At 36.6% G+C, this 25,797-nt stretch overlaps 2 protein-coding genes and 1 long non-coding RNA gene across 13 annotated transcripts in view; all 3 read right to left on the reverse strand.

Moving 5' to 3' along the window:
* The window catches only part of LOC144428080 (dynein axonemal heavy chain 5-like), an 84,108-nt gene extending 64,316 nt beyond the window's left edge, over positions 1-19,792 (reverse strand). The window contains exons 1-3 of the mRNA XM_078116757.1: positions 18,753-19,792; positions 15,406-15,636; positions 14,996-15,133 (exon numbers count right to left, since the gene is read on the reverse strand). The gene's annotated coding sequence lies outside the window, so the exon portion shown is untranslated. The remainder of the gene's footprint in view (positions 1-14,995; positions 15,134-15,405; positions 15,637-18,752) is intronic.
* The window catches only part of LOC144428081 (dynein axonemal heavy chain 5-like), an 88,589-nt gene extending 67,544 nt beyond the window's left edge, over positions 1-21,045 (reverse strand). For 2 of the 11 annotated variants that reach the window (XM_078116759.1, XM_078116762.1), the window contains exons 1-6: positions 11,426-11,563; positions 11,068-11,195; positions 10,146-10,291; positions 9,671-9,768; positions 9,381-9,490; positions 8,092-8,254 (exon numbers count right to left, since the gene is read on the reverse strand). In XM_078116759.1, coding sequence (XP_077972885.1) covers positions 9,460-9,490; positions 9,671-9,768; positions 10,146-10,291; positions 11,068-11,185 — 393 coding nt within the window. In that variant the 5' untranslated portion in view covers positions 11,186-11,195; positions 11,426-11,563 and the 3' untranslated portion in view covers positions 8,092-8,254; positions 9,381-9,459. Of the gene's footprint in view, positions 1-4,668; positions 5,254-6,979; positions 7,226-7,660; positions 7,857-7,973; positions 8,255-9,380; positions 9,491-9,670; positions 9,769-10,145; positions 10,292-11,067; positions 11,196-11,425; positions 11,564-13,758; positions 13,867-14,287; positions 14,375-17,589; positions 18,744-19,843 lie in introns of those variants that run through there. The other 9 variants (XM_078116760.1, XM_078116763.1, XM_078116765.1 and 6 more) reach the window with 9 other exon arrangements.
* LOC144428098 (uncharacterized) lies at positions 2,524-3,590 on the reverse strand. The gene is made up of 2 exons (XR_013478085.1): positions 3,288-3,590; positions 2,524-3,217 (listed from the first exon to the last, which is right to left on the reverse strand). It is a non-coding gene; the product is annotated as an uncharacterized LOC144428098 (long non-coding RNA).
* Positions 21,046-25,797: the final 4,752 nt, after the last annotated feature.

Raw genomic sequence — 25,797 nt, forward strand, 5'->3', positions numbered from 1 at the left:
TATTCGATTTTTAAAAGATTATATTAATTCTGCAATTTTTAACTGTTCAAATAATGATTCTTCATGGAAACAGCCATGTGCGTATAAATCACTGCTCGGTTCTTTCATCGCACAGTAGTTTTCGAATTTGTCAAACAGAATGTGCAGTTCTGCAATAAATTGAAAAAAAAAACTGACATCGATATTCAACAGAGCGTAAGACTTACTATACCCGTGATTGAAAGAAACGACATTTGGATGTCACGCCATAATACGAAACATAGTTTAGCCATATATAAAATACGGTACTAAAATTTAAATCTTAAAAAATGTTTGCTCATGGACTCATTGCTTATGAACGCGGCCCGCGGGTTGGGCAGTCCTAAACTTATCTGTTTTTTATTCTACTTCGTTTTCTTTTAGACATATATTCTTTATGCGGTCATAATTTTGCCATTTTTAGCGTCTTTAACCACCTTCAACTGCTAAGATATAAATTTTGCATGATGATTACAACAAAACCTATGAATTGTGTTCTTTTATTCAGATAACAAGCGATTCAGGCCAAGAACGCTCATTTGGAAATATTTCTTAAATATGTGGAGCATGAAAAATCGACTCAAAACTAAAATACCGTTAGCGAGAAGAAAACCAGAAATTAAAAGTTTAATGAAAGATGTGAGTTTAGCTTTCAGTGTAGCCTATATGGTTTTGTAACTTTCGGAAGGATGATGAAGGAAGCTTTTGATCTTTCTCTAGAAACATTAGTAATGTTTCATTTAATTTTGAATACTTGAACACATGCTCATTCTTCTGGTTTTCACGTTAGGATATTCTTCAAATGCAATATTTTAAAAATGTTTCCGAGAAGAAGAAAAATTTACATTCGTAGCTAATTTTTAGTGGTTAGAGATCTTCGACAACGCGCCCCCAATAAACAAGTCCTGTCACGAACTAAACGATTTGTTTCTGGACCAGTTACCAGTGTTTGATATTAGAGAGCAAGGGGTTCCAGCATATTATCTGTGCCTTAAAGTGCTATGTCCCAATTAAATTCAACTAAGAATCTGTGAAGTTTGTTCAAAACAAAAACAGTCAACACGGTGGAACTTGGAATAGAATCAGGAACATGGCATCGGCTGAAAACAATAAACGAAAACTCAATATTTCATATGGATACACAACTCAATATATTCTCTATATACACAACTCTCTATATTTCAAATCCATCAGCACGATAAAGATTAAACACATACAAAACCTAATTTAGTATATATATACATACGTTATGTCCTGGCTCTACAAGTAACACAACCAAACGAAATATGCTCTGATGTAAATATAATTCAAGTTTTATGACAAAAATATTAAAGCAGTAGTTACTATGTTAGTTTAACTGTAATACTGCCCTGAATTATATTTGTCTTAAACTTGAAAACCTCAGTTCTTACAAGAATTTGTAAATTTACAAATTGGTATTTCCAACAGATACATAACGAGTACTACCAACAATACAGAATCTGTAAACACTGATTCACACCGAATACTGAGATAGACTGAGACAAGATATTCAACTATTGCGCTTCCAATTTACCAATTATCCTAATTAATCAACAAACTCAAATCATGCCATTGTGTAGTGCGTCAGACGCGCCTTCGCAGTTTACGTAAAAATATCAATATTTACCCTGGCCAACATTCGGATGGAACATGAAACAACCTATGATGATTTAAGAATGCATGTTAGTAGGGATTTCAGGATAGGGTTACATGAATATGATTAAGTACTGCTTGTACCGAGCTTTATAGGGTATATCAGGGTGGTCCGAACCGCGGCCCTAGCACACATTCCTTGCGCCCGTAGAACAATTTTAGCGTGTACTAAACCATTGTTAGATAAGTGTATTTATTGGCAGAATATTTCTGAGTTATTTCTGAACTATTCCAACTGTCGCTGATTATTTGGTTTCTGCGAGTCTAACTACTTATTCTTCTTCTATGCTTTTGTGCCGGTGGATCCGTATGCATATATTGCAAGGATGCTGTAGCAAGAGTAGAGATAACAATCCTAAGTGATTCAAGAGTCTTGCTGCACACTAACACAAATATATTTCTGTAAGGTTTCGTCTGACCAAGGTCAGACTTCTTCAGACATACAACTACCAACTACCAACTACCATTCAACTACTAGTTGAATTATGTATGTCTGAAGAAGTCTGACCTTGGTCAGACGAAACGTTACAGAAATATACTTGTGTTAGTGTGCAGCAAGACTCTTGAATCACTTAGGATTATTCCAACTGTGATTGGCCTTTTTCCTAATCCCGAGGTCGGGATTGATATTTGATAAAATCACGGATTTTCAATGTTGTATCTATAAACGTCAAGACTCTACCAGGATGGAAATGACTTCCCGTGGTCGGTACGAGGAGAATAAATTGTCTTGTGCAGACATGACCAAGCTGATGAGATGAATCGCGCTTCCATCCAAACATCGTACATGAAGCTCGCCATGACACCGGAGGTGATTAAAATAACATCATATTTTCCATATTTTGATCATATATATATAATATTTTGTTGCACAAATCATCGCGTGAGTCAATGTGCAGAATTTTGTGTACCAGGTTAGGGTTGGGCCATATAATTTTATTCCGAATTTGGGTTCTATTACGAGTTTGGGAATTGTCTGTGTTAGCTGTTAGCCAAGTGAATATCTCCCTGTCCATAGGTTTCAGTCCCTTTACATAAATTGATGTAAAATAGGCGAACAAAATAAGTTACTTCCATATTGGTACACATACTTCTGGAGTGCGGAATTTTGAAATTAAAATAACAAATACATTTAGAAGTTCAACAATTCTCAATTTTGACTTGATTTCCGTCCAGTGGGTGATGGTAAGAATGACGAAGAGCCTTGTTGAAAATACTATAAATATATATATATAACATTATTCAGAATTGTATAAAGAAAATAGAAAATCATATTTTATAAAGTTGGTACTCTGTGCACAAAATCAAAATGTGCATACATAATAACCTGATTTCAAGCAAAGTTCGGATGTTCAATACTCAACTTTTTTTTCGTAGGAGTTAATTTAACCATATCTGGTATAATACATTACGATAACTCACGCGATTTTATTCCATAATCTACAAACTTGTAAGCATCTACCCAGAGACGAAATATTCAGCATTCTAAATATGTAAATAACGATTTCTTACGGAAGGGAGAGGACTGCAAAAACAATATGATTGGTTGGAAATAAGTATGATATTATACGAGAAATTGATCAAATTTGACTCACTTGTAATATCTTTACTAGACGATGATTTTGAATATGGGGATTTCCAAAGACCACAAGTGAATGGTTTTTCGTTAGAAAAATAAGCAGTGGGGTTTCTGTCGAATCTCCAATTTCGTCGTGGTTTTTCCGGAGTTCTACATTTCAATAGGACATCGTGTGTAGGGCGCTTAGTTTTCGGCGTTCGTAACAGAAATGTTTCACTTCGTTCATTTGTGTCATCCAGTTCTTCATCATATGATATTTCACCAATGATTCCCAAATCATCATATAACAATTTTTTTTCCTTATCGGCCTCTAGGTTGCACAAATTATTCGTGGAGTCGCTTATTTCATCTACTTCCATTAGCCAGATATTAGATATATATAAAATAATACGGATAAAATTTAGGGATTCCAACGTTATATATATTTCACTGTGGACTATAATTGAAAGATATCAGACGGTGGTTTGTCACGTTAAAAAGGCTAAGTTAAAAAAAGAAAAAAACTGGAACGGTGAAATTTTAGTTTCAACTCCCCAAAACCAATTTCACCTCATAGCTTGCGCCGCTCTACCCGTCCGCTTCCGTTTGCGGGGACGTTGTTACTCACCGAAGGGCGGATTGAAACATCAAACCGCGGACAGGAGTGAGGATATAGTATCAGTGTGAGAGCTGATTTTCCACTGTGCCTTTTCCACTGTTCTTCAAAAAACAATGCCAAATAATTTTTCAGTAATTACAGCGTAAATCTTTTCAATGCGAGCTTCCAAATTTTCATAACAGACAATCATAAAAATGAGTAAAGCGCTGTTTTTAGGAGAAATGGCAAAACTTTATTTGTCAACTTATTCCGGTCCAGATAGCATGATGCTTGCCACAGTGTTAAAAAAATGTTCCGCTGGCGCGTCAAAGCCCAATCAGTTGTCTTACATATTTCAAAAGCGTTCGATAGAGTTTGGCGTGGACTGGTTGACGCAAAGATGCTTGGAACAGCTGATCATAATCTTGTTACTAAACGCGTTATCAATATGACATATCAAAGATAATAGATGTAGACCCAGAGCGGTGGTCCTAAAACTTCAATGACCCGTGTCCTCCTCTCAAAAACCCTTTCTCTCGTATAAAAATTCAGGTTTTGCCTCAACGCATTTTCGTCAGTTATTTCAGGGCCGTTATCTATAATAAAACAACCAACTAATGAAAGCGAAAAATTGCAAATCATTGCAATGGTAAAACTCACCTCAAATTAATATATCCCTGGACATTATTAAAGTATTTGTTCGTGCCCTTCGCAGAAACGCCCCCGTGACTCTTCTAAAGGGCCGAGGGTCCGAAATGGAGAAAAGCAAACCTAACGACCCAAAGCTTCTTTTTGCATTATCCGCAAATCAATATAAACTGTTCAATACAATTATTTCTGCACAACAAAGTTTATTATAAAGTGAGAATAACAAAATCCATATGAATAGATGAAAATATAAAAAATTAGGCTTAAAAAATGTTGTAGTCTTAGAACAAGAAAGTCTTAAGCTGTTTCAAGGCAGTTCGATAAATATTCATTTTAAACAACTTCAGTGTTTGAGGGTGTCTAAATATTATGGGGTGGTCACGCTCTATAAAGGGACGTAGAAAAATAGTAGAAGCGAAATGGAACAAAATTACTTTTATGACTTAAAAGTATTTATTAAATATGTATCGAAACCAATATTTGACTTCGTTAATCACTTGGCTCTAAACTTGTCACGTTGTTGAAGAATTTGTGCGAGATTATATTTTTGAAAATTAAACTTCGATGTTTATTCGCCATGGTGATATCTCTAACACGAATCCCCACAAATATATTTGCTAATTTCAGCTGCAAATCCCGGAGTTAGATTTTCAAAACCATCGTTTGCGAGGAGAAGTCTAGATTCGTCTCCAGCTATTCCTTGGAGCTGCTCCATGTTAAGTTTTCCAGTTGTCGGCGTGATTCCGAGAGCAAATGTCTGAAACGACACAACAGATTAGAGATTTACTTTTTTTCCTGAGGGAAAGTAAATTTGATAAGATGGGCTAATTATATGGGGAACCACGGCCTTTCGTCCAGTTACTAGTCCATGTTGGGCATGGGATTCGTTAGCCAGTTATTTGTTTCAGATTCGTGGGTTAATAGTGGGGAAAGTTGTAACCGACCAGTGGTTATAAATGAACGATCATACGGCACCCCAGTACGAAGGAAAAAAGTGCAAAACTGTATGCTTTGTTTTTGTTCAACTGTTTAAACTTTATAGCTTTGTATAAAATTCGTAATTTTGGCAAAGCATTTGAATTCTGAGATATTTTACTTTCATGAGATTCTTGAAATTGTCGAAGTGCGAACAAGGTTTAAACCACCAATGCAGTGGTTTTCATATTTTATATTTTGCCAATTAGTTGCTATCACTTGCAATCTGATAACTCTAACCAGTGGTGAGATTCAAAATTTTAAGAACAGGTTGTCTCTTGTATCAAACTCAATAACAATGGATTTTATATTTCCAAAAACAATACCGAACTTATAGCGCTTTAACTATTCGTCATATTTACTAATGTATGTCAAAACTTAACTACAGTACCTTTGGTGTTATGGAGCCCGTGGAGTGGTTGGCTATTATTTACGCAGCACCAAAATAAATTTATGAAAATAAAAGCAAAAAGTCAATGTTATTCACTAATAATCGTAAAATTAGATAAAGTCATATGTGAACCGCCTTGTTGTCACAGTTCGAAGCTATCGATGTAAAATTTTATTAATGCCGTTTCTGTTTTCATGGACGGTTGAAAAATTAGCCAAATCAGTATTTTAATAAGTAAATGAATAGATTGCGGAGCGCCTAGGTTTCTCTCCCGTATGAAGCACTTTTAGAACCTATGGGCTACATTAACATGACACACTTTACATATATCTAATACATAACTTTTGAAACGCCAAATATAACAATGCTCGGCGGTGTGGCGCATCGTGCAAAGCGTTAGGAATACGCTCGCCACCGCATCTCTGATTACCCTTCGTGGAATCGCAGGTTCGAATCCCATGCGGGGATGATCATGTGCGAATAGATTGCTCGACTCCTCGCCGCCGTAGGGTGGTTCACGTAACCGCTCTCCCCCAGGATAAATATGTAAATCCTATCCTATCACTAGTCATCTTCGCTGATTATCACGGTATTACCATAACGGATTCAGTCGAAAACTAACTAAAGAATGTATTATAAAATAACAACACCAACAAGACTCGCGGTAAAACCAACTTGACATTCGTTTTGACTTTTAATTTTGAAGTCTGAAAAAGTGAGGTGTAATCGTGATGTATGCATTCCTCAGCTATATATACTTTATAACAATATTGGTGTCTATTTCGATTTAAAAATACTTTTCATTCCAATCACATTGAAACGCTCAAACCAGTATGTTCCCAAGCGTTTCCATATAGGGGGTGATGTATATCTTGTGATTATTGATAAAACTATTTGTAACTTATAAAATCTGTTATGTATTTGACTAATCATCTTCACCAGCATATGAGACACTTTCTGAGTATTCAAATATTTACGTTAAAAATTAAAATATAGTGTCACACCTGAAAATGAGGGGGCGGGCCTATTGTTTGAAATTTTAGGAGGGGGGTTAAGGGGAATTTGAACCCACTGAATCCGACCGCTGGCTCTAACTATATTGATTATGGTATCTTACCAGTACATCAGCTTTTCTTAGTGCTCTTGCTGGTCTTTTTACATCATCTTGAGCTCTTCCATCGGTGACAACAAGAACAACGTCGGATATTTTCTTTCTGTTTCCATTCCGCCGATGCAGCATGCTCCTTAATGCATATGTCATTGCTTGTCCTGTCCATGTTCCTAAAAAAAATTGAACATTTTTTCACATCTAAAGACCGTCTGCTCCGAACACAAGGCCCTGTGCAGCCGTCTCCTCGTATATCTAAAGATACATATGTAAAGGGCTGTTATTTAATGTAAAAAACAAAATCTGTTTAATTCGGCATTGCCCATATCTAATTTATTACATACTGTGTGAGGGGGTGGGCAAAAGAATTAAACTCAAATTCACATTATGCAGAAAAACAGATATAAACATATTTATTGTTGAGGTTATCTAGCGCGAGTGCTCATTCAGAGCAAAAGTGCGTAGTCTTGATCAAAATTAGGTACATATATTTCTCACTGATTATCCTGGTCGATAATACACACAAATAGCTCTCTCTACAATCAATTATAACAGTAATTACATAGGACTGTGCAACAACAGCAAAGATAAGTCTGAAACAAAATTTTAAAGTCAAGTCTAAATCTTTAAACAAATCCCAACATAGAAAACAGCCAGACATGCAAATGATTTATCCTCTCAACTACTCACTGCTTCATATATCTTGGGAGCATCAAGTTCAGCATCTTCAGCCTCCTCTCCTGTAGGTTCTGGGGGATCGCGAAGAAAACCCACAAAGTATGGTTCTGTTCCTGTCATTTGTTCCGCTAGGTCGTGATCGACTGATTCTTTAACAACTCGTTGCAATGAGGCCCCAAACCAATCTTTGTCTTCCTGGTTGGTAAACCTACAAAATTAAAGTTAAGATTCTTTACCAATGTCAGTGGCTTTCTTATAGCCAATGGCACATTGATAAGTTTACTTTGAAAGGTCTGAAACCTTTTACATTTTGTACAACACATACTTGTAACCAATGAGAGGCTGTGATCTGTGTCATATGAAAAATCCCATCCTACTTATAGTATAGGTGAGCAAGATCTGCAGAAAGCATTTCATGACCCATATTTACAAATGCAGCACACCTATCAGCAATGACTCTCATACACTCATGCATGAACAGATAGATGGCATCCATCTCAGTAACACACTCCTCACACTTCACAGTCAGCATTCCTTCCAGATCCTCGATAAATCTCGAAGGTTGAAAATGTAATGGAACGTTGCCGGTGTTGGAAGCATTTTAATCTGTTGATATATATTTGATTTAGTTCTGGGATTTAAATAATGCGATGGTTCGACTATGTACAAAATCAACTAATTTTTCCTATTGGGTCTACTTGGGCTTGTGGCTCTTGGAGGGGAGGGGGAACATTGCGCAAAACTTATTTAACTTTTTACATCAAAGCAAAACTCCCCGTTCTTCCTAGTTTATTGCTTGATAGGGTGTTTCACTTTGTTGAGAATGAATTGTTTAACTCTCTTTTTCCTAATGATATATATATTCGTACTACCATCCTTGGTCATAATATGACAATAATAGGTATTTTCGGACTATTTTACGTTTATGTTCATGTTTTGTGAAGTATTCCCGCACTAACTAAAATCATTTTTGGCTTCCAACTATGATCCGTGCTTGATCCGTCAAAATTTTTTTTTTTGTAAATTTTTTATTCTACTACTAAGTGAATTTTATTTGTGTAGGTATTTCAAAGCTTAGAGATACACGAAAGTATTTGTCATTAATTCAAAGATAAGTCATTTGATCGAGCGGGAAACAATTTCGCGCACATAATAAACAAACAAAGATTCCAGACAACTATCGTGAACATGCTCTTACATATCATTGAATATTTCGCGTTTCGTTTCGCTTGCGAAGCTGAGTCTGGTTTTTCTGCAAAGGTGACGTAATGCTCTTTGAGCAGAGCGCTTAAATCTGTTTCTTTGTAACTCGTGTTCATCGGAGCGATGAGAGTGTGAAACGTTCTCTCAAAATTTTTTGAAATTTCTCTCATCTTACCGGCCTAAGGTCGAACAGTTTGCGGATACGTCATCTGGGCGCGTTTTAGTAGGAAGACGCGAAAATAGGCTTTTCAAAGAGATATTGGGGGTGTTCCTGGCACGTTTGGTTAACTAGTCATTACATATTATAAAATGGTACAAAAAGTCGATTGTAACCAGCGGAAAAAGAGGGTTAAACATAATGGGATTTGAAATCAACCAATCAAAGTAAATACCACTATAAGCTATGCTATAAATACCACTGGAAAGAGTGCTAACACCCACCACGAGCCATAAAAAGCTGGGAACCACTGCTTTAATTGAATATTCACTGATATCAAGTTAACTGGTATTAAATCACTATCAAACTAACCTTTGTCCACTGCCATAGTATCCTGGTAGCAGGCACAAGCAATGGTATGATCTTCAATACTTCTTCAGTGAAACCACGCTCAGGACAGAAGTAGCCATTTCCGATGATGCCTAAAACAAGGCATCAACGATTAAATATATGGATTTGAGTGTTGGATGACTAATCGCATTTAAGAGATCTACACAGAAATCCAAATCGAGTTCTATAATATAGTGACCTTTGACCCATGCCTCAAGGTGACTTAAAGACATAGTGTTATGATATAGTGTTATCATTGACTGTGTTTTTACCTGGAATTTGTTCTGTTTTGGATGTGAATAAAGACTGTAATAGCAATATATTTCTGCATGCTTTCACACCAGATTATAAGTTCCATCGCCGAAGTGCGCTACAATTTGAGTAAAAATTATAATAGCAATTTTACACAAAACAAAATGTTACAAACAGAACTAATTGCACCGCCGATCAACACAGTATTGATAAAATCTGTTTCTCTTTGCCATATATATGGCAACCAATGAAGAAAATAACTACTTCAGCGTCCAGAATTATAAAGTACTCGTTATAACGACGAAGCTGCACTAACAGAAATTTCTTTTGAACTCCCCAAAATTGCGGCAAGTTTTTGACTCATGTAGAACAATATAAAGTGGACCTGACGTAGGTAAGCAAGGTTCCAATCCTTTTAAAAACAATATCAGTGGCCGCTATACAGGGTCTCGTACAGGAGTGAGAAAGGGGGCCACAACAAAAAAATCCACTCACCTCAAACAGAATCTTGCAGTTGAGAGCCATAGGAATCCTGTCACCATTAGCCGATGTCAATGTCTTGTTATCGTCCAGTACTGAGTTGAGGTTCTCAATCCAGATTGCATCAACAGGCCCATCAAGTATCAGCCACACACGATCACCTGTAGAAACGAGAGGATTCAAGATAATCATGATGTATTGAAATTTTCTGCAACCTATGTTAAGTCGACATTGTTATGCAAAGGCTTCTCGCTTCTCCGATGCTATGTATTCTCGCGGAATTGTGAGATTTAGGTTTTGCACTAGTTTTATTAATTGATAATTGGTGTTTTGAATCAAGAACCTAAAAAAGTACAATAGATAATAATAGTAGGACTTTGTGTGAAATCCTTGTACTCTTTGCGGCCCCTAAAACTTGTCGCACGCCCCTCTGCAAGGTTGAGACCCCCAGCTTGGGAAGCCCTGCTTTACAGCAAGGCTGCTTAACTTTTTATGATACATTCCTCTCTATACCTATGTTGGTCAATTTTATTAACTAGATACGAGCATTGCATGTCCAGATTTTTCGCAGTCTAGTCAAAAGTACGAGAATCAAAAGAAATTGTTAAAACAGTGAACGTCTAAGATTACCCTTTAAAAATGCCACTGCGAATCCATAGACTCAGGTTGATTTGGTGTAGGCATATCTCTTTATCGATGACCGTACATTTGAACCCACGTACATTTGAACCCATGCGTATATCCACGGGTTCAATCTATATGCGGGTGCTAAAACCCATGGGTTAGGGTTAGTATGGGTTTAACTATCCGTGAAACAAAAAAAATTCCATAGGTGCAATAGCATACAGGTGCAATTGTCATGGGTTCAAATGTACGTGGGTTCAAATGTAATGGAACCCTCTTTATCAAATGTATGTATTCCTATGCACAAACGTACCTTTCTTAGTCTTGTGAGTTCTCCTCCACAAAGTACTGAATATTCCATCTGTCCAATCATTAGTTGCCACATCCGGTCGGCCAAACATCTGAGGGGCTGTGATGGCTTTAGGATTCATATGAACTTCCCTGGTTAGAGAAGCAGCAACATTTATCACCAACGTACAGGCGTTTATATTTATCGCAGAGGAGAGGATAAGTTGGCTGGTGGACCACGGCCTCTCATTTCATTACCAGTCCAGATTAGATAAAGGAATGGATGTTGACCATTCAATTGCTCCAGATGCACAGACTTGAGTAATTGCTTCCTCCGCCATGAGGTCCATGCATCCAAAACAAATAATTGGCAATTCACTTACCAGCTTAGAAAGGTTCATGTCTCTTTTTAAGACTCTCATCACAATAGTGGGCTTTCCTTCTTCTGGTTGAGCTCGCTTTGTTGCTCCGAGAATACGAAGCACATAGAGAATGTTACGTAATACAAAATCATAGTGAACCTGACAAAACAATGAGACAACTGCAATAATAGCCTACAGTACTGAACAAAAGGGAAAACATTCAACAAGAATTCTATAGTTCTGGTTCACAAAACTATGCCACTTATAAGAATCATAAAGGATAAATGAAAGACAGTTTCAGACTGTAAATTTAATAAATTACATTATTCCGATCCTGTTTTAAAATATCCCTTTCGTCACAGAATATGTCCTCACCGCTAAGAGGAACTTGGCCTCCTGCCTCACGAAACTTCGCCAGTCATGAATATCATACTATGAACAAGTCGATTTAATCAGTATGGGGTATAGGCTTGCACGTAATTTACAGATTTTCAGAATTATTTCGAGCTACGGAAGGGAAGTTACAAATTACGTAAAGTCGTAATTATTGGTCGAGCACTTTCACGATTGAAACGAGCTCTCTTCAAAGCAGTCAATTCCGTCAATTAAAAAAAGTGAAAGTTTAAAAAGTAGAAGAAGTTATAGCTTCGGTATTTGCAGCCGTTTTTCTCACTTTTCTCTCTCTTGCCAATACGTCACCGTGAAAATTATTGTCACGCTTATCAAACAGCAATATGACGACGGAAAAGAAATTGCGTAATGAACCAACACAACTTCGTCTTTTCGGCATCGGTAAAGCGATTGAGACGGCAGAGAAACAACAATATGACGGGATTTCCCACGATCTGGTAATAATCCTTTGCGAACCGTTAACGGTCCGCGGACCGGCTGTTGGGAACCACTGTTTCAGAATACTTGAATCGAACCCGAAATTCTTATTTTTTTTTTATAGTTACCCATATTTAAATAGTGGGATTTCTCCACCACAATGCATGATTAAAATTAAAAAAAAAAGCTAAATTGTAGCCTAAATGTTTAATGTATAACTATCTTTGTGCAGTATTTAATTGAAAATGTCCTGATCATTGAATTATATTTAACCAAGGCAACGAGATTTAAGAATTTCGACGATCGTTTTTTTTGTTCTCAACAGTTCAATATTCTCAATTTAACTACTATCAAATATCAAGTATGAGCCAGTGTGTTTATTCTGTGCGAGAACCATTTTCAATTACAAAACCTTGATGTTCTGTTACCGGTTATATCGTTTTATATCAGTCCGGACTTGTCCTTGCTCAATATATTTTCCACAATGCCTCGCAATTTTTCGGCCGAATATGATTAACTGTCTTTACCAAATGCGGCAACTTATTTTGATTCTTGAATACCACCGACACACGACCAAATTTGTGTCAATCTTGGCCGATAGGATCGTCGACTTGATAAATGTCACAATATGCATTTTTTGCGATATAACTTTGTATTTTCGGAAAAGCCATGTCATATAAGTACGATATTTAAATTGTGCGCAAATAATTAATATTTGATCTAAATTTGTGGTAATCGGAATAACGTCAATAAGTCGGCATCAATAATTATTATAAAATGCTGACTAGGTAGTAAAGTCGAATAATGTTAAAAACGATGCAATAACAAGTCTTCGTCGCGAGGCAAGCGCAAGTATAATCAAACGAGAGAATACGCTCGTCGTGGCATTGATAAATTGGAAACCCGACATTTTTTTTAATACGATTTTAAAAAAGTCGACTATCGTTTCATAAATATCCGTATACCAGTGTCGGTAATGATAAAATTGATCGCATAAAATTGGGACGGTTAATTTGCGAAGGTGATAAAGGAAATCAAAGCTAGCACAAAAGATAAAAATCAGAATAAAATTGATTTGAATTCACTCTTGTCTTAACATCTGTCGCCGGCGTGTAGTACTGCCAGGAATATGAAAACCCAAACTCGATGTCCCAATTGAAAATGAAGTGGATTCAATTGGTTGTTATGATAGGTTTAAATGTGTGAAAAAATATCGCAATTCCGGGGTCATTACGTAATCGATTTGGCCTTATTTACGGAATTGATTTTTGTCAATTACGTGCAAGCCTAATGGGGTAGGCCTATAATAAATTTTTGCTCCAAACATAGCAAAACTACATATGATCACTGAGACACAATGCTACAACAATTTTAAAGAGGGCGATGTCTGTACGATCTTATGAAACATTACACATGCAGTATGTACCCGACATTTTTAATCTGATGAGCTAAAATGTCCAATATGCCGATCACAACAAGTTCATTTAAAAAATACAAGCAACAAAGAAAACTCAAGATCTACTCACCTGTTTGGTCAACTGTTCCTCACATAGTTGGTACAGAGTATAAAATTTCTGAGGAAGAATTATGTTTTCTTGGAAACCACAGCTGGCAAGCTTCACTCTCATGATAATCTGCAAAAAAAGATAACAATGAACATGGGTTGACACTAGTCTAAATATATTCATTATCTCCAGACACTTTCAATTTAATGAGTTGTTAAAACTTGATCTATTTAAAAATTAAATTCAATCAATATTAATACCGGTTATAAATTCTAAAATTTAACTGCTGTATTTTACAGACTATAAGGCGCACCAGGTATTATAGCACACTGTCAATAAATTGGCAATCAGTGACAAGCATGTTCCTAATGCTCACAACTAAAGTAAAGCTCGTTAATTACCTGAAAAACTGGATTTGGTCAAGGAACATGGTGCGACATAATTGTTGTTGGCTCACTCAACTTGGATAAAAAAATTTTGATAAAAAAGCCCTATTTAGAAAGGCAGCCATAAAAATATGTTTAGTTACATATCATACAAAAATTCTCACCGGCATAATTTTCTTGTCATGTCTTGCATTAGAAAGAGCTTCTTCAGCATCTTTCGTCCAAATCATTTGTAATCCGAGCAGCCCAACCTGCAATTAACAGAATTCAAAACATTTTCACATAGGGACAATGAATTCAGAAAGAAGCAATGAATTCAAGCCAGAACCATATGAGGGGATTACAACATCTCTTGTAGCACTATTGCACTACAATACTTTTTCAAAACTATTCCCCTGTATCAGCAGTTCCCAAAAGGTGCGCCGTGACGAGTTGCTAGATGCGCCGCGAAAATTAACAGAATTGTGATAAACATAAATGAAATATGATTGAATATTCTACAATTTTTTTTTTATTCAAAGTTGCATCTCTGCATCAGGGGTCGGGAAACTTAATGGTTATGAATTGTAAAACAAATTTTTTTTACTAGTTCTCGGCATATCTGTGGCTGCTCGTAACTATGCTCAAAGATCAGTCTCCTTTACAACTGAGTAGCTCTTGGCCCTTCAATGGTCGATTTTTCAGAGCTCAGTCTCCTCTACTTCTGAGTGTTGTCCCTTCATTGAATGGCCACTCAGAAATCTGTCTCCTTTACTTTCACAGGATTATGCTGGCCTGACCTCGCTTTGAACATATTCTCTAATAATAATCCTATGCTATTTCATCATCAGTCATGCTAATTCTAGACAACCTCAACAGTGCAATACACATACCTGAGCAGGAGCAGAATCCAAGAAAGGATGAAGTTGGAAGGAAGGATCCACTATCTGTAAGGGCTCCTTTATTAGGGATTAAAATGGACTTCCAACTCATTTTCAGGCAAGCTCAAATTGGATCTCGATGTCTGATACCTGAATCGCAAGCGAGCAATGTTAAGCTAAAAATCAGTGATTCAGAGAAGATAAAATACACTGGTGGTGTGCAACAGGCAGCCCGCGGGCCCCAACATGACCCGTCATTTAGTGCATCCCTTGTCAACACTCAGATAGATAAAATCCTAATCCAACAGTTTATGTTTAAAAGGGTGCTCAAATGGGTAAATATAGATAATATTTTGAATGGTTACTTTATAAATTACAAAACCAAGCAAGCTAAGCAAGCAACATATAAAATCAGAACTCACAGAATTCAATATATAATGGCCATTCAGGTACCATTGCTATGTAAAGGATAAGAATCACAAATCTTCCAAGCCTTTGTTTCCACAGTCAAAGCTGTTTTAATATTATCGGTCTGCAATTGTACAGGTCCAATGTTGAGAGTGTTGGGCAAGGCTTCCACACTCTGATTCACGTCCTCATATTTCATGATCTCGGCTCGGAACTCTGTCAGAAGAGGTTCCGTTGCCATAAACCTGAGATGGAAAGATTGAAAAACTTCAGTATGGCACAAATGTTCAAATCAAAGAAATTTAGAATTTGAGCTGGACAATAGAAGTCTAACAGAAAGAAAAGAATCTCCTTTATTCAAATGCTAAAAAATTAAAAACAGATCCAATGTTTGTTAACTTTGACATTCTGGCTTTTTTAAAGCCAAACACATTAAATCGCAATTACATCCCACCATATCACAATGCTGATTCGGAAGGGCTGCAACCCTCCCAAAAATAGTGGCAAGTTGCATAGTTGCTTGGACAGTGCAGTGTTTGGAGTACAGATTAGAAAACTAATGAAAAACACATTACTGAGATAGACAGTTTGAAAAAACCTTGTTCAATCAGAATGTTAAAAATCTGAGAAATTTAGAGGACAATAAAAGTCTAACAGAATGACAAAATGCTCCTTCATTCAAATTTCTCATGCTGAATAATTAAAAACTGATCAAATCCTGTTACACGGTTCATCATTCCGACATGAAAATAAAATAACGAAATTGATAATATAACTTGTCCACTTTAGCTGGAAAAGACGTGACACGTTTCGATTCAGAGCTACAAGAGCTAAAGTATGGTACAAATAAATGTTCTTGCGAGTTTGCTTATGCAAAGTATGGTACAAACAAATGTTCTTGCGAATTTGCTTATGCATACTATGATAAGCTAGAAACAGGAATGGTATTTTAGTGTGATATTTGGGGCTGTATCGATGAGTTTTATAAATATTTGATTCTGACTGGAATTGAAGGGACACAAACACGCAGCTTTTTCTTAACGGCTCTTTATTATCCAAGTTTTTCAACTTTTATAGTGGCCAATAAAGTGGTGGGCAAAATCAAATATTTTTTCGACTCAAATAATTCGAATATTTCTAACGAATACCGAATAGTCCAATAACAATGAATATTTTTTACACACATTATGATTCCAGAACGTCAGAGGTCGGTTTGGAAATCAATAGTAAAATTGAAAATCAGCAACAGAGCGATTTTTATTGGTTAATTTCGTCATAATCTATAATTTTTAGTCCCCTGTATGTTTTTATATTTCTGCTTTTTGTTCCTGTGCGCAATTATTAATTCTCCTAGGTCGGCGGAGATCAGAGTTTCATATTATTGGACTGGTATAAATATGCTATCACATCGACAACAGATGTTAATGAAATTAAAGAGTGATTTCAAAGCCCAAATTAATTTTATTCTGATTTTTATCATTTGCATCGGCTTTTATCTAACTTATCGTCGTTTGCAAATTGAGCAATTTGCAATTTGTATATTGAGCATATGGGGGTAATTGAGTACAATGTATAAAAACCTCGCTAACTTTTTTGTATGTTGAGTGAATGGTTTGTACTTTGTAGCAACAATAGTTCATATTCTATGCTTCCATTTCATTGCGTATAACTCACTTGCCTACCAATGATAAAATTGTTTTAGATGTTTGTATGTGAAATTTTTTTTGTCCGTGAAAAAAATTGTTTTGGAAACTTTCACGTGACACTTTTCTGATAGTATATATTAAACTTTTTGTGATGCCTTTTAGTACCTTAGTAAAGACTCTCTTTGCCCCAGCAGAAAATTTTTGTTGACTTTTTGTTTTATTGATGTTTGAAAAAATCGAGGTAAATTGAGTCTATCGGAAATTAATCGTGGGGTAAATCGAGTATATGTATAAATGGCCTCTCCCACTGCTATAATACAGGATTATGAGGTTCTGGAGGCGCAGTCCTTACCACTTCATGGCAGCTCCTGCCACGAACGAACCGCGGCAGCTCTTGCCATGGTTTTATAGCGCTATTCAGTATTCAGTAATGAGTGGTATATTCACAAATTAATGTACCAGATTTTAATCGATCATGCGGATTTATATCTACTTAAACCCTAACCCCAAATCCACCCAAACTGTATCCATGGGAAAAACGTTCCAACTTACCCAATATTTGTCACCATAAGGGACAGCCCTGTCTTTACGGCCCACCTGCCGTGGTTATGGCAGCAAAATTTTACCTGCCATTGGTTTTCAGTTTGCTGCCGCGGTAACGGCAGCTCGTCATTGGTTTGGCTGTAGCGGCCATGGTATGGAAATATCGCCATGGTTTTGCGGCAGCTGCAGACGCCACAGAATACTTAAAACTGCACTTGAGGTTCTGTGTGACTATTTTGAGCCCTAACACTTTTTTGTAGCCTTTATCATGTCCATCTTTCAATATAGGCTTCTATTTTTAATGAATATGAGTGTAAATCCACAATGGGCAATTGTAAGATTTTAGGAAAGATTTTTTTTGCTTGTAACTAAAAAAATAGTAAAAAAGAAAGCTGTGGACCAGCCAAGCACAGAGCCCTACTCCACCAGTAAGCTTAGTGCATTTACGAAGGCTTTAGTTGACGTAATCACACTCACTGTCATCTCCGAAAACATGTAGTAATAATAGAAAAAAAAACTGGTGTCCCAGAAAAAGAATTCAGGCGAAAACTATATAACGTCAGTTGAAAGTATATACCATTATACTGATAGGATAGACTTAAAACGGATATGATTGGTTAAAAAAATAAAAACAGCAGAGAGAAAGATCATAATAATAGTTCAGAAAAGCAGTAACAGAGTCAGAATTAGATTCGGCTTCATTGACGACGAGACAGAATATGAAACAGAATTCTCACATAGTACAGCTGATTATAACAGAGGACTAACTATAAGTAGCATATTCTGACATTAATGAAATCAAGACCTTGACTAGCTGCAGAGCTGGTTGAAATATGGGGAAAGGGAATTCCTTGGCCAGGTTGTCCTCACCAATGTATATAAAATGAACTTTGTATAATACCAGTGTATGAAAGAGCTCAAAGATTTTGTGTTAGATTTAACCCAAAATAGGAACATAAAAAGTATCTCTATCAAGGAAGTTGTTGGCCAAGTCAAACCACCCATTTCTAGTCCATAGTGAACTTGTATTTAAACTAAAAGCCTATTTGTGGTAAAAAGTTTATGGAAACCATAATTGTGATCTATCATGCCAAGTTTAAAGTGATGTCAGATAATTATGTTCCAAGGTTTTTGTAATTACCGTACTATTTTTAAAAATAAACTATATGTACCCAAGTTTCTCATGAAGGTCTTTGATTTGGTTCTAGGGCTTTCTTAGATTTGATTTGACAGGTAGATGTCATTATACTCAGTTATCCTCGAAAAATAAGGTAAATTGAGTATACTGACTTCCAAAAAAAAATTGCATTTTTAAGGTTACTTGAATACATTGAATAAGACTCAAACTGTTATGCAAGGAATGACATCTAGTCAGAATGTTACAATGAAACCATAATTTCACTCAGATTTTACATCGGTTCAAATGTCAAAAACTACTCAAATAACCTACAGGCAGACAGGGGTGGTGACTCTTCTACGGCCCCATGGGCCGGGGCCCGGGGCCACGGCTCATCTAATTGGGCCACATGGGCCATGGCCCATCAAGCTACGGGCCGCGGTCCATCAGGAAAAATTCAATTATCTTACCAAAATTTTCAATTATATTCGAACCAAAAAAAAATCGCAGGATGCCAGTATGCCACCAAACCTTTTTCTTACAATAAGCCTTTACATAAAAATAAAGCAAAATACCAAGCTACAGAAAAGGATACACCTGAAGTATGTGTACCAGGTTAGGGTTAGGACAAAATTTTGTTCAGATTTTTCACATTATAGGCCTAGTTCTATTACGAGTTCGGGGAGTGGGTAGGATTTACATATTTATTAGTCTTTATTATTTTATCCCTTTACAAAAATTGATGGGCCGAGGCCCATTTCAATGGGCCGTGGCCCCGACCCATGGGCCGTAGAGGAGTCACCACTTCCACTCCAAATACCCCCCCCCCCTCTATCAACCGTTCGGTTTTCGACTTTCTAAAAATATGTGCAACCCGCCAATGACTTGCAACCCTTAATTTTGACCGCTAGATCAAATAAATTGGAAAACTCAATGACGTATAACAGCATAAGCTAGTAAAAATTGAAAATATTAAAGTGCCTGAATCACAAGTGCCTGGTTTTAGGGCAGTAGGGTGACCCCCTGAACTGAATGATGATTGATGACAATGATTCCATCATTCTTTGCAGTAGGTCTACAGTCAGACAGTCAAAGCAGCTGAGTGGATTTTGTAAAAAATATTTAAAAGTATGAAATTCAACTCACCTGGATTCGTTGTAAATTCACCAACAGCCCATCCTGAAAAATTCCCCGACCTGGTCTGGTGTAACCAGCAGGGTTGCCAGACCCCAGCGATCAAAGAAAGCCAAATCAAGACATGAAAAAAGCCAGAAAAAGCCAACAATTTTACTAAGTACAAAAGCTCCATGATTTGTCAGATTTTAAGCCCTTGGCAACGTACTGATGATGATGTGGAGCCATCAGTTCATTCAGTGAGGCACACAAATAGATAGATAGATAGATAGATAGATAGATTTTATTTTGAAAACTCCATAATACATACAAAATATAAATGGAGAATTCTGGAGAACGAGCAAAACCTTCAAAAAAGTTTAAAACATGAAAAATATCAAGTGCCCGCCCACCAGCACACACACACAAAAAAAAAAAATGACAAAAAACACAAACCTAGTTAAACAAGGGTTGGGCCAGAAATAAAGAAACAAAAGATACGCGAATGTATTGAACCTTCGGGCTGTTTTACTTTTGAAGCACTCAAGCTACAGTAATAATAATTTATACAATCCTATACGGAATATCTGCATATATATGCCAAATTTAAATGTCTTGAAAAGATTGTTAAATCGGTTGCAACATTAATATCGAATTTCCACGCACAACCATCATTCCAACAGGTGCAGTATTTTCTGAGCTCTGTTCTATCATCCACAACTAGATTCATCAAAGAACCCAATCCTCGCAAAACACCCATAACAGATCGTCCACAATTCAACTTTAAATCCAATCTTTTATCCAAATACTTTTAATTCTGGTGGATGGGCTTTGTTTATCTTGATATTAGGCGATACAAACCAACAGTAAATACAGAATGACATGCCGGCACGAAAAGATGTTTGTCGTACGCCTTCAAGAGTTATGTTATCAGCTCGACTTTTCCCCAAGTTAGTAAATTCCAATTGTAATTCCGGTCAAGTAGCCCCTTCAAATCGAATCCCGTTGCAGAACATTAGTTGTTGGTCATTACGTTAACTTGACAGCTAAACCTCAACCAAAAACAAAATTTCTTAATACAACCAAATACTCCAAATAGAAAGTAAAGTTCCTATAGAACTGTAGAAAGTAAAATAAACATCAAGCGGGCAACATTATTTGGGTCTAGTATAGTTTAGTACCAAAAGTACTTCCAGTGGGCGTAGCATACCGGTAACGATTTTTGCATATGTTATTCCTAAGACTCACCTGACTATGCCATCAAAAAATTACGTCACCATCAAGCCATAGGGATTGCCAAATTATAATTACGATCGCCCGAAATGGCATCTGCGCCGTCGATCAGAACTTGCGAAAGCCGGCGATCTCTCTCCTATCGTGATCGTTGCGACGAGAAAACGAGAGGAATAGCTTGCTCGATTTCGGGTTATCGTCTGCGCGTTTTGGACGACCATCCTCATACTCCGGTGAGCCTTATTACGCCACTGTGACGTCGGAATGGCGTAATTTTTCGGTGACGTAGTCAGGTGGGGGTGAGAATTGACATATGCAAAAATTGTTGAGCCAGGCCAACTAGAAGTGGATGTGGTACTATACTATACCGGTACCGTAAACGCAGGTAACTTCGGATGGTTTATAACTTCGGATGAAATTTTCAATCGTTTATATCTCGACTAAATTACGTCATATTCTGCTTCTGGCAGTTTCTATAGAGAGTCCTTATATATCTTAATCTCTTATCCTATTCAGTCGCCTAATAGGATTTATTTTTTGACACAAAAAATCACCTTTTTGCCAAAAATTGACACCTCGCTTTTGAGCGGCTAAAATAGCGACTTCTATCGACGCTAACTTCACTAAAAGACCGTCAATCGCTAGAGGGCATACACAATGTACAAGGAAAATTACAGTGATCACGAGATGTCATACGAGATTCAAGTAAAATATATTATTTTGATTTAAAAATTTCGTCAAAATATCGACGTTACGGTGCTTACGCTGAACGTGACGTCAACAACGTGATTCAATTTCGCTCCATTTAAGGCCGACGTCACATTGCGTAACTCGTGCGTAACTCGCTGCGACATTTGAACGCCAGACTATGTGGCGCCACGTGTAGTTAAATATAAAGTGAAAACTCCTACCTGATCCTCGTCACCAAATCCTACAAAAACTTAATTATAGCCCCGGTCATATGCTGTTTATTTATTGTGAATCCGATTAATGCACATTAAATTTGTGTGTTAACATTTCGGCATTCTTCGACCGTATAGATGTTGTTGATACGTAAGGCTGATGAACAGCCAGATACGCGTATCTATACTATCACAATGACAAGGTTTTACGATCGGCGATGATAATATATTAAGAGTAGAATGTTGCACAGGTGAGCATGAAACTCTGCACAGGTGCACACAGCAGGAGATTGGAGGTTTTTGGCGTTTTTATCCGTTTCATGTCTATCTGCCTGTGAATACATTATATCTGAATTATCAACACGGGCACAAGCTACACTGTTCCATATTGTTGTCCACTTCCATTTTTTTTACTTTTACTACCTACCGTAATTCATCATCCATTTTTCTTTTTTATTATTTTCATTCGTTTCATTTTTGTTTTGTATTAAAAATTGTTTTCCATTTTTACTTTTACGACTTATTTTATTCGTCCGTTTTTTATTTTCATTTGTCCCATGTTGTCTCATTTTTGTTTCGTATTGAAACGATCATAATAGCAAGATATAGCACTTTCATGAAATTAAGAATAGTCAAGAGATAAATGGTTTAGTTTTGCGAAACGTCAGGAATAGGGCTGGGCAAAATTATTACATGCGTTGTATTTTGAAGCATTTAGCGGTAATAATTATGGCGCGACACTGTCAAAATCGTCGAGTAAAGTGCTGAGTTCGCAAATTCCGCAGATAAAATTGTGAATTAGTCGGTAACGGTTTTAGCTATAATAACCGTTGGGGTATTGTTTTGTTCAAAAAAAAAGTTAAAACTTGAGGGAAATAGTTATAATTAGTGTCCGACCCGCTATCAGGACCAAAAGCCTTATGACAAGTATAAATGCATAACGGCCGATTTATTCAATCATTATTATAAATAAAAATTCAGTATTCGCACAATCGCGGGTGCAAAGCATAACAACATCAATCATCGTCTTAATAAATATCTCCATCTCGGCGACGATAATAATATCACCGTTCGCTTTAAACTCGAACGATTAATAGTATACAAACGGTGATAAGTAAGATCAAAGCCAACACGTAAGATTAAATCAGAACAAAATTAATTTGGGTTTTGAAATCAGTCTTCAAGAGCTGTTGCCGATGTAAACACACGGGTACACCAGATATATAAAACTTTGATGTCCGCCGACCCGGAAGAATTAATAATCACAAAAACGGCCATCATAGATGAACGTCAGTGTGCGACACGCAAAACGAATCACGGCGTCGTAAGTTCTACGCAGCGACGTTATCACGCGTCACTGATCACGCAGACATTTCTCTCTCACGACGAAGTGACGCAAAGCGAAAAGTGGCCATCCGAAGTTATAAACATTTGGAATACAGATCGGCAGGCAAATAAAGTCAATAATTTGAATGAAAAAAAGTATTGATTGATATGAAACCGAGTTTATCGCGAGGAGAAAGGCTTCAATGTAATATATTCCAAGTTTGGCTTCAATTGAACAATAAACGGCGGAGAAATTGTTCATAATATAGTGAAATCATCCGAAGTTACCTGCTTTTACGGTACCAGACCCCATTATTTTACCATTCAATATATACAATACAGGGTGCCGCTTCAGTCTGTCAGTATGTAATATACCTACAATATGTTTTTACTTAAAGTTGTGCTACACCTTAAAAATTCTCCCTACTGCTCTATATCGTAGACTACTTTACTATTGAAAATTTTTTCACTTTTAAAATTTATAAGATCTAAATCATCAATTTTATTAAAAAATTATCTAAGTAGCTAATGTTCAGTTGTTACACACTAAATATTGTATTTCATATGATTTGAATAATAGACACTAGAATAGACTTGAAAAAAGCCAAAAAAAAAACGCCAAAAGCCAAACGGAAATTCTGACGGCAAACGCGTTTGAAAAAAGCCTATCCTATTCAATCCTAACAAAACTTCAAATGTGATTCATCAATAAATAAAGAAAAGTGCGGCATCTAGCGAGCCACAAAATATTCTAAACATGCCGCAAAAGGCGGTACAGAGTTGTTAATCTCGAGCACAACCTCACGAAAATCCTGATTCATGGTAAACCACCGCAAGGTGTCAGTATCAAATTTAATAAATTGGTCGATTGAGAAATGGCAGCTATACCTATTCCACCAAGGATGCAGAGTACGGAAAAATTACACACGACTCTTAGCCAATAGAGAATCCGGTCCAGTTAGCGTAAATTTTAAGCCCACTCCAGGTTGGAAGAAGTATTGATACCGACTGCAGTTTCGAGAAAACCAAATAACAAAAACGTTGCAAGTCTTTGATGGACTATCCAAGGTTGGGTTTTAAGCGACGCGCAAGTGACCTGTCGCGTCACCTGTTACCAAATTTTCGAATAGTAAATTGCTATTCTAATAGTAGAATATTCAAATATATGCCCAGCCCTACACAGTACCCAGTAATTATTGACTCGATTAATGGTATATGAATAAACTTGCTTCTTATATTTTATGTAAGTTGTTACCTAAATCGTAACTTTGTAATACTCTATCTAGCGATGGGCGATTTGGAAAAATGGTCATGGTTCGAATATTCGCAAAAAACTATCCTGCTAATATTGCAAATTATTAGTAAAAACCAATTTGTGTGGGAAGGGAACTTTTTGCAACTTATAAAAGGGTTTCTGCTATGATAATTCGTTGGATGTTTCTCAGCTCGCAACTCCCAAAGAACTGGATTAGTAAACATAACTGCTTTCTTGCATTCCTATTCCAACCTCATTATCTATGTGATAGCTAAGAACGCTCCGTATTCCCGTAGTATGTGAACCAAGATGGCTGACCAGGTTAGGGTTACGCCATAATTTAAGGTACAAAAACTACGCCATCTTGGTTCACATACTACGGAAGCGCCGAACGCTCACTATTTACAATTAGAAATGCTCTCATTATACAGTTTATTCTCTTATGGAGCAACAATGTACGTCGAATGTAGTGTTTTCTGCTATGAATGGAATCCAACTAACTGTTTCAAATTAATCAATTCATTTTGAAAATGTGATTTCATATATATATAAAAAATATATATTCAAAGTTGGTAAATTTCCATGTTCGGCAATTGCTGTTTGCAAATCGCTTCTATAGAATCTTCTTTATTTACTACATTGAAGTGTTCCCACTATATCATGAACGACCCGACCCACAGCGCTATCCAACCAATTTCCACAACGTGGGTTGAGTTATCTGGTCTACCACGAAAACGACGAGACACAGAACACGATTGGGAATGTTCACAGTAAGATTAATCGTCGCAATTTTGATAGTCGTATCGTATTTTTAATCGCTTCCGAATAAGCTAGCTCGAGTAACCATTATCCACGTTTACCTTGCCTATATATATATATATATATATTCAATTCTATTCGAAACCTTCTCTAAAATGTTCTTTGAAGTATTAGGAATACTCTCAATACTTTGCGTGATGCTTACTTATAGTTCACCTCTTCAAAGACTACAAGGAGGTAATTAATATTATTTCACTTTTAACACAAGAAGTAAGCGTTTTAGCTTCAAAGGGGGAAATGATATGAAATTTTTAATCATTTCAGAACCATCAATAGTTGGAATATACGAACAGAATCCAGACTTTGCTGAGCCATACTATTGTGCTTTTGCTGACCATTTTCACGTGAGTTGTTGGTGTGTCACACTACGTGCGATGTTCCAACCTAAAAATTCAATTTTTCACAATTATAATCCGCTTAGAAGAGTAAAAATCATGAGCAAAAGAAGTAAT

The sequence above is a fragment of the Styela clava genome, chromosome 10 (genome assembly GCF_964204865.1).
Source record: "Styela clava chromosome 10, kaStyClav1.hap1.2, whole genome shotgun sequence".
Classification (NCBI taxonomy): domain Eukaryota; kingdom Metazoa; phylum Chordata; class Ascidiacea; order Stolidobranchia; family Styelidae; genus Styela; species Styela clava.